We start from the raw sequence: 12,724 nt of genomic DNA on the forward strand, positions 1-12,724 counted from the left end.
GATGCATAATGATTGTCATGATTTATACAACGAGAAGAAGAGCTAGTAGAACACGAGGCAGCGCACCTCGACGCTCTTCCTCGGCGGCGGATTCTGGACAGCCGGATCCTCGAACGCCGAGTGCGGACTGCTCGTCGCGACGCCTTTCCTCCCATTCGGCTCCGTCTCGCCCTCCGAGTCATAGCACTTGATGAACACGACCTCATCGCTCTTCATGTCCTTGACGTACCACCACTTGTGGCCCTCCTTCGGCACAACGCGGTACGTCTCTCCCCTAGGCTCGTACCCCTCCCGGCTCCTCAAACTCTCCGGAGAGGGGAGGACTTCCTTCCCCCGTTCATAGACCTTGGGATACAGCAGATCGACGGCAATGAGGTCTTCGGGCGCGACGGAGCGCGCATCGAGTAATCCGAGGGGATGGTCAAGCGCCGGTCCAAGAGGCCGCCATACGTTGATGAGCTGGAACCTGCGCCCGTTCTCAACATCGGCAGCGAACTGGGGCGCATGCTGCTTCATCCGCCGCAGCGCCGCGCTCGGCGTCTGGTCGACGTGCACGCTCTGCACGGGCTGGCGTGCGCTCGAGGGGTCGCGGACGCGCATCGTGTGGTCCCAGATCACGACGTCCTTGGCGCCGAGCTGTCGCTTGATTGCGGCCTCGATCTCGGCATAGTAATCTTTCCGCGTCTGTGTCCCCTCAGCAAGGCCGGAGGAGAGAACCTCGTCAATGGGGACCGAGGAGGGGGAGGAGTGGAAGGAGAATCCGGCCAGGTCCGGGTTGGAGAGTTCGGGGGAGGCGCGGATGTCGTGGACTGCGTAGGAGACGGGCAGCTCGGAGAAGGACTTGAACGCCTGCGTGTCGGCTTTCGACCACGGTTTCTCGCCTGAGGACAGGGAGGCGGGGTCGAGGTAGTTGAACACGCCCTTCGTCTCCCCCGCCGAGGTTGAGGTGGACATGGCTCTGGACACGCTCAGCGGGTGTGGTGTGCGACGTGGGGAGAGAGCGAGGTGGGCAGCTGGGCAGGCGGAAAGACGCCGCGATACCGATGTGGGAAGACGGCGGAGCAACAGCTTGAACAGTTAAGACGGCACTGGCGGATGATAAAGGTTGATGGTGGTGGTGCTGAGGAAGCAAGTACGCCGATGGATGATCAAGATTGCCGATTCGGTTATACGCGCCCGGATGACGTTTTCGCGCACAATCGTCCGGGTGGCCGAGCTTAACTCGTTGGTATCACCACTGCTGCCATACAGGCCCTTCAGTATTCTGGTTCTCAACACAGATACCTGAGGACAGTGCTGCCTGCGGAGAACGAAGCACAACAAGGAGACGAGACACGATCAAAGAGGACTGACCAGCGGGCGACGAAGAGGCACGAATGCGGGGCAGTGGGAGTGGAAGGGCTCGCCAGTCTGCGCTCGCTCTCCCTTGCACCTGCTCACCGCCTCAGGAAGCTTACATAGGCGTCTTCAACACCAAGAGGCGCAGGAGACAAGCTGGCGTACTGGCTCCTCAACGTTGCGAAGCAACTGTGGGCCTCCAAGTTGCGACTTTGACCTCATGCCTTTGAGGGCCTCACTCTACGATCACACGGCCGCTTCCAGGTTTGCTGCAGCGCAACCGACTGCTGCACTCTCACACTCGACTTCTGGTGCGAAACCGATGGACCACTGACGCTCTGCTGTGTCGTAGGGGAGTCCTACACACAGACGGATTGACACTGACGAGGTTCCGTTCCTTCGTCGACTTAACCTCATCCGAGCGACCTCCCGCACTGTTCGCTACTCATTCATCCCGCTGTCGCTGGCATGCCGTACGAGCTGCGCCGCGCCTTTCCCTGTGCCGGTCATTCGAGTAGATTGCTTTCTTTTCTCTTCAAACGAGTGCCGATTGAAGCGTTGGAGCGAAAAACCTGTTCGTGAGCATTGTCAAAGCCATGTTGGTCGTTCCGCAATCGAGTAGTTTTATCGCTTCTTCGCGCAGCTTTGTTGAGATGCATCGTTTTGTTTCATACGTCTGTTCTAAAACCTAGCCTTGAGACCTTAGAAAAGAGCACGTTTAGTGGTGCTTCTCCTCCTTGGGGAGGGGCTGCTCGAGGAACTTGAGGTACTGGTCAGCCGTCATGCCGTCAGACTCAGTCTTCTCGGCCTTGACAGCCTTCTTGGGGCCGCCAATGGTGGGGTTCTGGGCGTCGAACGCCGACATGTCGGCGGCGAGGTCAGAGGGGAGCTCGGGGGCCTTGGGGGGCTCAGGGGCGGTGAACTTGCGGACGTGCTGCTCGGCGTCGGCCTTGGACTGCAAGGTTAGCTGTAGTCTTCGAGTTTCATAGCTGATAAGGCGGGAGATTGAGCTTCGGGCATGGACCGAATGAAGTCGACGTTGATCTGGACCGAGAGAACGTCATGACGTCGCCGTTGCGAACGATCTATCTCCCAAACCGTCCACCCCCTTCTCTATCGTCGCAGTTCCATGCGTTCACCGTCGGAGACTCGGTTGTCCATGCCCAAAATCTGGTCGTCGACACTCACGGTGGCAGGGGCCTTGTAGTTCTTGAGCTGGTTAAGGTACATGTCCTTAACCAGGTCGCCGCGCTGAGCCGAAGCCGAGAACTGGCGGGCAAGGGCAGGGGTCCTCTGAGCCTGTGTAAAGTTAGTGATCTGTCCGGAGCCTTGTGGAGTTGAGCGCGAGCGAGCGGGCGAAGAACGAGCAGCTTGTCGACTAGCCGAACGGTGTGCGGTCGGAGCGAGCGCATGGTCTCCGTAGATTCGTGGAACTCCGCGGACTTCAATCCTAGATTCCGCTGTGCCTGCCTGCAACACCATTTCCTGCAATTTCCAGCATAATAACGGCGTCGCGGGCTATTCCGGACGCATAGTGACGACGGGGCCGGTGGGGACGAGCGTGCTGGCGGTTTCGCGCTCGTCGCGCCCAGAGTTTGGTGATTTGGCGATTTTCGTTCCGAGGTGTCGAAAAGCCCCGTGGGCCGATCCCGGATTCGGTGCACTCATCGTTCTGTCGCATGTCGTGTCGGTGTCTCTGCTGTGCTCGCCACGCCGCGCGCAAGGGGATACCCACAGTAAGGCGGAAGAGCATTTTGGGCCGGTTTGTGAAGGAGAAGGTGAGAGGGGAGAGAGGTGAGTTAAGGCTGAGGCAGCGAGTGTTGGACGGAATTGGTTGGTTGGAGGAAAGACGGATGTCCGGCCGATGTCGCACGATTTTAGGCGCCTCACCCAATGCATGCCTTCGCACCCGCCTATTCTGCCACACCCCAGCTTGCACAGTGAGCTCACCACCATCCGACCAGTCCGCGCCATCCGTATGATGCAAGCTCTGCTAACGGCGTACATCCGAACAGTCTCAATCATCACGCTACACACCACGAAAGCTTGCACACAGTCTGAGCAGAACAGATACATGTAAAATACAACATCTAGGCGGTCACCGCCATTATCCTTCATCTGTCCGACCTCCACACCTCGGCTTCCTCGTGCCTCGCACTGCAAGCTCGCTCGCAGCAATGACGCGCCGATGTCCGCCTCGGGGTAGAGTTTAGTCAGACCGTAGCGAAGCCGCCCCATTATAACAAGGAGGTCGGCCGCCGGGCGGCAGATATCACGCATAGCCATCTTCCCGTAGGCGGGCTATGTCAGAGAATTGCGGCCTTTAGGAGTGTCATCTTTTCTAACTGGATTGTTAGCTGGCGGAATCGAAGCGGGTAGCCTCTCTGTGCGGCCAGCAACGAGCCGCCGAGCGTATACAGCGACGCCGTTCCCTGCCTGACAGCAAGTGGTACTCACAAACAGAAGGAAGGATGAGGTTTCGAAATTCGGCCAGGGACGGTTTTATTGCCCTGCCTCCCACTCGCACCTGATACCAGCGTCGTAGTACAGCTCATTGTCGGGACCTTTTCTGTGGAGACCCCAGACAGTGCCGCCTCCACATGCGTACTTCGATTGCGACGTTACATCGGGGACTGGCTGCGACAACTCCACCTCAACGATGAACTTCAGCCCGGCCGCGCTCGGCGTCGCGCTACTGCTCTCGGGACATGGACTGAGGAAGAAGTCCCTCTCGCTTTCTGGAGCAGCTGCTGCCTTCCTCGCAGGGTATGCACACCTCGCCAACCCGCTGAAGTTGTTCGGCGTCAGCCTGATTGTCTTCTACCTTCTGGGCAGCCGCGCCACGAAAGTGCGTTCAGAGCTTCCAGTTCCGGATGTCAAGCTGACAACAGGTGAAAGCGGATGTTAAGGCGAAGCTCGAGGACGGCGTCGACCCGACCAAGCCGCAGGGTAACCGGAATTGGGTCCAGGTGCTGAGCAACTCGCTCCCGTCGCTGATCGCCGCCCTGGCGTATAGCCGCTACGTCTCAGTGAGTATGCCGCGAAAGCATCTTTAGCTGCGTATTTCTGCTCGACAGCTGACATCAGAACCAACCCGTCACTGCAGTACTCAGTGACCGTACGACGCGCGCGCTCATCTACGCCGCCGTGTTCCACTTCGCGACGAGCCTGGGCGACACGCTCGCGTCCGAGCTGGGCATTCTCGCCAAGACGTCCCCCGTCAGCGTCCTGACATTCAAGAAGGTGCCTCCGGGGACGAACGGCGGCATCACCGTTCCTGGCTTGGTCTGGAGCGCGCTCGGTGGCACGGTCATGGGCGTGACCGCCGTCGTAAGTCTCCTCATCGAGTCGAGCATCACGTCCTCTCAGGCCCTGCAGCTCGTCAGCAGGGCCAGCGCGGCCGGTCTCGCGGGATCTTTGGTAAGTTGGTTCTTGGGCAGCCATAACTAACGGCAGATTGACTCGCTGCTCGGAGCGACTTGCCAGCGCACTGTGTACCGCGACGGCAAGATTCTGACGGACGCGAGCAAGGACCATACCGGCGGCGAGGTCGTCGGTGTCGGGAAGGACATTCTGTCCAACTCCAACGTGAACTTGATCAGCTGTTCGTTGATGGCACTCGCCGGATATTGGGTCGGTGGGCAGACTGTGTAGGTAGATTGACATGTACACCATTCAAGGCAGACGTCAAGGCAGAGGGGAATCGCTGGCCGACTCGCGGTCCTGCACACTCATACATTTCACTTCAGACATAGCATCCTCTACTTATCGACGAGCGCAAGGTAGTCTGCGACGCGCTGGTACACGTCGTCGAACTGTTTGCTGTTCTCCGGGTCGTCGAGGTTGGCGCGCGCGGCAGCCCAGCCGTGATGCACCGTGTTGTACAGGTGGAAGTCGCACTTCTCATGGAAGGGCTTCTGGAGCATCGCGTGCGCAATGTGCTGCACGACGTCGCTCGGCTCACCCTTAGAGGGGTAGAAGCCGAGGGGCTTGGCGAGGTTGTCGCCGTCGCTGTTCGCGATCATGGCCGGGTGCACCGCCGCGCCGGCCGTGAAGGGGCCGTTGGCGTCGGCGAGCGCGAGAAGGGTCAGCTTGCCGCCTGTGGTTAGCTTCTATCTCAAGAAAGTCCGACAGCTAGACTCCACTTACCCCAGCAGTATCCCAGAATCGAGACCGTCTTGTACTTCTTCTTCAGGTCCTCGGCGAACTTGACGACTTCGGGGAGACGGTCATCGAGCTTGGCTCTGCGTGTCAGCTATTACTGGCAAAACGTAAGCTGCTCACGTGCCGGAGAAGAACGTGTTCAGCGTGTCCTTGTCTCCATCCTTCTCAGGCGGGAAGGGCTTGCCATGGAACACGTCCGGCATGTAGATCTTGTGCGGGTTCACGAGAAGGAGGTGCGACGCGAGGAGGTCAGAACCCTGTCGTCAGCTAAACGGGTTCCAAAGAAGTAGCATGCTATCGGTGTAGGCTTGACCGCCCACGGTCGAAGGGGAAGCTAAGACGACTTGAAGGAGCGGTGTGAGATGGGAAGAGAAGCGTGGAGGACTCACCCGCAGCGTCGTCTCCCAGAACCCAAAGATGTCGTAGATGACGATAAGAGCGTGTTCCGCATCGTCGGGGCCGGTGGTGTACACTTCCTTGAAGTCGCCGACCGACTCAAACTTGCCCGTGGGACGGTACGAGCCTGTAGCCGCGACCGGGTTCGGCACCTTGGGTGGCGGCGCGGAGGGTGGGCAACACTCGGTGTCCTCTGGGATATCAGCTCACCTCTGTAAGAGCAGCTACGTCTAGTGCTAGCCGTGAAGCTTCGGGCTTGCTCAGCCATCAACATTGCTTTCGGCAGCATGGGCATCGTTGCGGTCGACCGCGCGAGCGCAAGTCGGGCCGGGGCGGTGCGCGTCGCCCGCACACAGCGCAGAAGCGCACCTCCCGGTCAGCCGCGCGGCCAGTGGCACTCACTCTTCTGTGACATTGTTGGTGGCAGTGTGTCAAGTTGACAAACCAGCTGTGAGAACTCGGCTGCCTTGTGACTGTGCGTTGTAGGCGGCGGACTGCGACTGACATTGCGGCGGCCGCGTGACGTCATGAGACATTTCGTTGGGAGTGGCAGTTTCACCCCGCAGGGTCGTTTGACCTGGGTTTGTCGTTTCACATCGCTGCACTTGCTGACGCGACGGCCCTAGCATTCGAGGCTGCTGTCATGCTGTCTGCATGGAAGGTGTCGAGCAATCGTTTGAAGGTGACTTATTGAGGAGGTTGGTGATCGTGACTGGACTCGATCGGCTGCCCCGACGGGCGCAAGGTGATGGTAGAGGGGCCAGCCTCGACTCTTGCGCCCTTACGCCCTGTGATCCGCTGCGCCCCATGCTGTTCGCGCATGCTTCTCGTAGCTCGCTTCGTCTCCTCTCGTGAGCACACAAAGAACATTTGCCACTTGTGGTCGTGTGCTGCGCACCAGTTATGCACATTCTTTGCATGATAGTGTTACGAAGGCTTACAGACGAAGAAGGTAGCGAACGTAGTGGCGTGTGTGTACGACGTATCGAGCTATCGAGGTAAAGGACGTCCCAACATCCGTGGGCAGCGGCAAGAAGCACAAAGCAACAAGCAGATGGGTAGAGTTGACAGCTGAAGGAGGACAGGCATGTTGACCTGCTGATTGTTGACACGCGGGGGGCTTAGGGCGAGTCGTTGAGCGCTTCCTCGACCGCAGTCATGAGGCGGTCGAAAGTCATGTTGCAGGTTTCTAAGTGTGAGACGTGCAAAGCACGGGAACTCACTCTTCATATGGTGCTTGAAGACACGAGAGTGGCCCGCGAGCTGCGAGAAGGCTTTCTTCTCGGTGATCTCGCCTCTGCTCACCTTCTCGACGAGAACGAGGGCCGTGATGTTGTACTCGGCACGCTGATGTTAGGTCATGAAAAGCTGGTAACGTACCAGTTCGGCGAGACGGCGGTTCTTGTCGCGGTACTTCTTCTGCGCGGTGCGGTTCTGGCTCATGCGCCTCTCACCAGCACGAGGACGCTGGCGCTGCTCCTCCTCGAGAGGCTGCGTAGCCTTGCGCTTGGCGAGGGTTTGGTGAGACGAGCGTGACGACGTGTATGGCACGTTGTCGGACAGAGACGAAACAGAGCGCAGGTCGGGCGTTGACACCGAGCGCAAAGGAGGCTCGGGGGAGGGGCTGCGAGTGGGCGCGAGGTGCGTCTGCGAGTCACTCAGCAGCTCGTCGATGTCCTCGGACTCGGACTCGTGGCGGCGAAGGTAAGGGGCAGGAGGCGAGTTGGGACGGTAAGGACTGTCCGGTGTTGCGGCGCGGTAGCGAGGAGTTGTAGCACCGTTGACGCTCCACTGACGGCGCCGTGTGCCATACGCGTCGCGAATGTGCGAGGGGATCTCGAGGTGACGCAGGTTATCGAGAGGAGACGCAGCACGGGGAGGCTTGAAAACGTACTTGAGCTTCTGGCCGAACCCCTGTCGTCAGCTGCTGATGCAACGATATGCTCACCGGTTTCGGAGGTGGGGGCGGTTGAAACGACGCCGGAGGTGGAGGCGGAGCGTTGCGGTAGTGGGTACGAGGAGGCGAGGCGTAGAACGACTTGGCCGAGGGCGGGGTGGATGGCATGTTGTGAGGCTTGCGGTTGGTGTTCGAAGGCAGTGACAATGGAGGAGAAGTGTCCAACTGAGCAGGGGCGATAGTGGTGAGAGCTGACGGGACCGTGTTGACGACGACGGGTCCAACTGGGTGATCGTCCAGATCGGCGTCTGGTTCCACCTTGCAAATATCCATCATGTCGTCTGGCAGGGCGAGCGCGTTTTCGGGCGCCAGGCCGAGGTCGGTCACAGACAGGGCGGAGGGCAACTGAGGCGAGAAAGTTGTGGACAGCGAAGGGGAGAAGTTACCGGCAACTAGGACGTCTTGGCTGGCATTGCTGTATGTTGAGGGCGACGAAAGAGTGGGCGAGACGATGCTGGAGAAGCACGAAAAGCCAGACAGAGGCTGCGGCATAGGAGAGGCGTTGGACATGGGCGAACTGTTGACAGTGCCGAAGCTCTGTCCTTGCATGCTCTGCAGCGACAGGTTGGACAGCGGCAGGTACGGCGTGCATGGGGTAATTGGACCGCTTGCAACGGAGTTGATGCGGTACATGTTCGAGTTTTGACCGAGGTTCAGAGGCGGGGGGCGGACGGCTGGAGCTGCGGGCAAGGAGCTGGCATGATGACTGAGCTGATACTGCGACGTCGTCTCGGCTGTGCCAGGGTAGGAGGAGGGATAGGCGTTGGTGTGTTGGTCGTCGGAGAACAGCACCATCTGTGTGTCTGGTTCTGTCTTGATCTGTGTGTTGAGGTCCAGCTCCACTGTGTCAGGATACTGGACCGGAGCGCTCAAGAATGCCATAGCGAACGCTGTCGGGTCGGACATGTCGGTGAAAGCCAGGAAGAGGACAAGGAGTGACGGAGAACGAACGTAGAAGCCAGCTTACAGTCAGCTGTTTTGAGCAGAGGATGAGAAGACGGAGATGGCAGCGAACAGCGTGCTATATGGTCAGTTGTCGCTCAGTGGAGCTCTCTCCATATGGTCCTGCGCGGTCCTCCACTCCGCCAGAGGCAATCCACACATGGGCTGGGACCTCCAGCGCCGTCCTGACCCATGGAACTGCGAACGCCTGTCCAAACAGCAGTGGGAGAATCGGTAGATTGATGTTCGGAGATGAGCAGATGCGCATAGGGTCCAAAAGTACATCCGTGTAGGCTGGGGAGCCAAGAGAGATGAGAGGAGGCTTGCTAGGATGAGTCGAGGCTGATCGCGGCCACTGAGCATGGGGGCAGTGAATCGGAGATGGCGAGGTCGGTGTTGAGGGCAACGACGCGAGCTCGTGCGTTCATTTATAGGCGTCAATCTCAGCTCGGCGGATGCGTAATTGCGCCGATCCGTATACGCGTTCACAGGAATCCTGTCGCACTGACGCGTAAAGGACCGGGAAACCACGAGGGGCAAAAGCTTCTTCAACTTATTCCCCGGGGGGAAGGGCTGTGATGTCATTCGCATCGAATGTTCAGAAATCGAGACGATCGGGGGCGCGGAGGCTGCAGGGGGCGAGGGGATCATGTTCTGTGTGGCCGAAGCACGGAAGATCTGTACACAGGCCCAGCCCCGCAGTGTTGCTGCGGGAGCTCACCCCTGTGCCCGGCACCAGCTGAAAATCAGCAAGACCTCCAGATTGTGCGAGCAGAATTGCATCAGGCTGATCTGGCGAACGATGAGGTAAGGTGGAACATGGTGGCTACCAACGAACGGTTCCAGTCTTTGGTAGTCCCTAGTGCATGAAGTTCAGCGGGCAAAGCTGCGCCTGCGCCACTCGTGCATTCTGTGTCGACAAGCTGTGTGTGTGTATCGTAGAGAAGAAGGGCGAGCGAAAAGGTCTGCATTTCTACGATCTGCAATCTGCGAGAGGATGTCTGTGAGTGTGGGGTTGCAGGGTCGAAACAGTCTGGTGTGGGGCACCGAGGGCACGTGGTGCTGAAACAGTGACCTAGTCCAAATTCGAGGGTGACATGACGTCTTGGATGCCAGGCGGCAGGGCGGTGTGACCTAGACCCTTGTCACTTCACGTTTGGTGTGCTGGCACTCAAGTGGTGGCTCAAGTGGCTGTGACTGACGCGTATTAACGTATCTGCACGGCGCACAAGCGGTCCAGCGCTGCACGAAGCGATACAGCTGTCGGCCCGAGGGCTCTGAACTTGTCAGACACTAGACGCGATGGAACGTGTGGCCTCGCCCTTGCCGACCTTCCCCCCCTCCACCGCAGCCACAATCGCGACTACGCCTGCGATCGCGCATTCTCTACGCTCCGCTATTCATACTAAACGATCTATGCATGCAGCACTGCAGCAACGCCCCACAGGCCACCAGAGTCGCACACCGAAAGTGGGTTGAATGTCAGGGATGCCCGCACCTCGGCGCGCATAGCGCACATTAAGCTAAGGGTGCAAGACGCCGTGCGCCGTCAGGTGGCAAGTAGGAACGACCGCAGGAGACGACACAGGACCCGAAAGACGGGCGCGCGGGCAGGCGATGCGCGGTGCGACTACTTGCCTCTTTCTACAAGTCAATCGATGCGACATCACAGCTTGCTCCCGTCTATCGTTGCGTCTTCTCTTTCTCTCACTCTCGCTTGCACACATCTTCCCCAGGCTCGCCGACTCTGCTTCGGCATTGCCATCGCATCTCCTTCGACATAACTTCGCTCCATCTCGCCACGTCCTTCCTCGTTCGAGGTTGCCTCGCATGACCTCCACCATGTCCGACCGTAGGTGCGTTGACATCCCTCACCGACGTGGCTTAACGCCGTGACTCCCACTCATATGTCCATGCGCTGACACGGTCACCTTGTCACTCCCCCGGTAACAACAACAATGCACTCCGACATTCCCCTTCTCCCACTCGCGACCCTATAAACTCCCTGTCGTTCTGTGCACCATCTGGTGTCTGCACTCTTGCATCTCGCACTTCGCCACTATGACACTTCATCTCGACTTCAGCTCTGGCTTCGCCCTTCCTTCGATGGCGAACGGCTCCACCACGTCGCTTATGGACGCGGTCGTGGGTGGCAGCCACAGCTCCGGTAACACGACCACCCGCCAGCACCAACCATTCTCGGACGCCAGCAGGCGCGTCAATGAGGAACAGCCCCAGTCTGCCGAAGACGTGCAGGAGCTCGAGCGTAAGCTCGAGAAGAGGTGAGACTAACCGGTAGCGACTCGGACTTACTCGATACAGACGATCGTTGATTCCTCACCTCGAGAACGAGCTCGCTGCCCTCGAGGCTCAGATCAAGGCTGCCGAGGAGCGCCTTTCTCGCGCCACCCAGGCCAAGTCTGAGGCTGCCGAGCAGCAGAAGCAGTAAACCCCTGCACACTGTATTCTCAGGTCTCGATCTTCCCACCATGCCCTTCCCATTCAGTTCCGACCTCTTTTCGCATATCTCCATGACCACTTGACGTGCGACCATCTGCATTATCCCCAACCCCGCATAACCTCGCACCACATCCACAGGGCACTCCGTTGCCTCGCACTCAAGCCATCCCAGTCTGTCTGTGACATTAGACCCGGGTTCTCCCATTACACCAGCGTGACAGATCCTCTCGCCTCAACGTGTAATTGAGATGTACTATTCACTTGCCGTCCACGCATCGTGCGCCTTGAGCTGATGCACTTTGTATTGTGTTTCGAGGGGTGCGGGCAGAGAGAGGCACCGGAACGACGGTCAGGGGTCGGCCACAGTGACCTGTCACAGGAGGAGCTGCCGGGCCGCACGAGCCCTCAAGGTGCCGCTGGAGAAACCTTACGCACGGGACCTCCAAGGCGCTCATGCTCATGCATAGAGACACCCGTAATCGAATCAAGGGCTTCCGAGGCTGGCTCGAAAGCTAAGCAGCGGGGTAGAAGAGCAGAGAGTGAAGAGCGTTCGTGACTAAGTCGTGGAGCGTGATCAAGGCCCTGATCGTCATACCGGTGTGGTTTCATCTGCATATCTGCACGCTTCAATCGACGGTCGCGTCTTTGGGTGCACGACGCGTCGAGCCTTCGAATTTCTCTCAGTCCATACGACCAACCCGGTCTAGCAAAGCAAAGCAAGAGGAATCCGCCTCATATGGCTAGCCGTGCATCCGAGCACGTTTTCGGGTAGCTTGAGGTTTTCCTTTTCAACTGGGGTCTGTCTGGAGGAGGAACAGCAGTCAGGCAGTAAGCTGGTAGTGAATAGAATCAATCGACGTCGTGCAATTGCTAGAGGCTCACTGGCCCATGAATGAAGGGATGAGTATATGAGTACTTGGCATCGCCGAGCGCATCCTAGCGTCCGCTTCACGTCCACACACCGATCTGGGGCGGCTTTGAAGCGGCCACTAACGCTCCGACTATCTCACTTCTTCGCCAGCTCTGACACCGCAAAGACATGTTGCTTGTCATGTGCGGCGGTTCATGAAGCTGACTTGACAAGCTAATAAGCATGCATCTCCGAACTGGAAAAACAGCTGGGGTGCGGCTGAGTGTCCAGTATGATAAAAGCAGGGAAGCGGACACAGTTTGCACCGGTAATTGCCGGCTTAGCGGGCGTCCTCGGGTGCAATATAGCAGGCGACCATATTCGCGCACCAAGGGCTGCCCTTGTCAACCGAGATCACAACTGGCATCCTGCAGATAGCGCTGCCGAGCTCGTCTAAGTGCGATCAAGACATGCACTGAAAGCACAGACTCCATGGCATGCAGGTGGGTGCCATTCATTCCTTGGATCGCCGCTTAGTGTATTTTACGTAATGGTCACTCGGCCCGCTGCCCACCAAAGTTCCGAAGGTCGGCGGCGAAGCGACAGATCCAACCGGA

General features: G+C 58.6%; 6 protein-coding genes across 6 annotated transcripts; 2 read left to right on the forward strand and 4 right to left on the reverse strand.

Moving 5' to 3' along the window:
* Nucleotides 1-42: 42 nt before the first annotated feature.
* On the reverse strand, nucleotides 43-954 carry A1Q1_08249 (uncharacterized protein; the record flags this gene model as incomplete). The annotated part of the gene is made up of 1 exon (XM_014326396.1): nucleotides 43-954. One exon carries the CDS (start codon nucleotides 952-954, stop codon nucleotides 43-45), a length of 912 nt encoding a protein of 303 aa, XP_014181871.1.
* Nucleotides 955-2,056: 1,102 nt separating this feature from the next.
* A1Q1_08250 (uncharacterized protein) lies at nucleotides 2,057-2,820 on the reverse strand (the record flags this gene model as incomplete). The annotated part of the gene is made up of 2 exons (XM_014326397.1): nucleotides 2,057-2,293; nucleotides 2,527-2,820. The coding sequence occupies 2 exons, from the start codon at nucleotides 2,818-2,820 to the stop codon at nucleotides 2,057-2,059; spliced, it is 531 nt and encodes a 176-aa protein (XP_014181872.1).
* Nucleotides 2,821-3,997: 1,177 nt separating this feature from the next.
* A1Q1_08251 (uncharacterized protein) lies at nucleotides 3,998-4,992 on the forward strand (the record flags this gene model as incomplete). The annotated part of the gene is made up of 4 exons (XM_014326398.1): nucleotides 3,998-4,186; nucleotides 4,230-4,367; nucleotides 4,426-4,758; nucleotides 4,825-4,992. 4 exons carry the CDS (start codon nucleotides 3,998-4,000, stop codon nucleotides 4,990-4,992), a joined length of 828 nt encoding a protein of 275 aa, XP_014181873.1.
* Nucleotides 4,993-5,099: 107 nt separating this feature from the next.
* A1Q1_08252 (uncharacterized protein) lies at nucleotides 5,100-6,313 on the reverse strand (the record flags this gene model as incomplete). The annotated part of the gene is made up of 5 exons (XM_014326399.1): nucleotides 5,100-5,437; nucleotides 5,488-5,582; nucleotides 5,623-5,759; nucleotides 5,892-6,091; nucleotides 6,301-6,313. 5 exons carry the CDS (start codon nucleotides 6,311-6,313, stop codon nucleotides 5,100-5,102), a joined length of 783 nt encoding a protein of 260 aa, XP_014181874.1.
* A 938-nt stretch (nucleotides 6,314-7,251) lies between these two features.
* Nucleotides 7,252-8,761, reverse strand: A1Q1_08253 (uncharacterized protein; the record flags this gene model as incomplete). Its single annotated transcript, XM_014326400.1, has 2 exons — nucleotides 7,252-7,800; nucleotides 7,847-8,761. The coding sequence occupies 2 exons, from the start codon at nucleotides 8,759-8,761 to the stop codon at nucleotides 7,252-7,254; spliced, it is 1,464 nt and encodes a 487-aa protein (XP_014181875.1).
* A 2,097-nt stretch (nucleotides 8,762-10,858) lies between these two features.
* On the forward strand, nucleotides 10,859-11,246 carry A1Q1_08254 (uncharacterized protein; the record flags this gene model as incomplete). The annotated part of the gene is made up of 2 exons (XM_014326401.1): nucleotides 10,859-11,079; nucleotides 11,120-11,246. The coding sequence occupies 2 exons, from the start codon at nucleotides 10,859-10,861 to the stop codon at nucleotides 11,244-11,246; spliced, it is 348 nt and encodes a 115-aa protein (XP_014181876.1).
* Nucleotides 11,247-12,724: the final 1,478 nt, after the last annotated feature.

The sequence above is a fragment of the Trichosporon asahii genome, assembly GCF_000293215.1.
Source record: "Trichosporon asahii var. asahii CBS 2479 unplaced genomic scaffold scaffold00018, whole genome shotgun sequence".
NCBI lineage: Eukaryota > Fungi > Basidiomycota > Tremellomycetes > Trichosporonales > Trichosporonaceae > Trichosporon > Trichosporon asahii.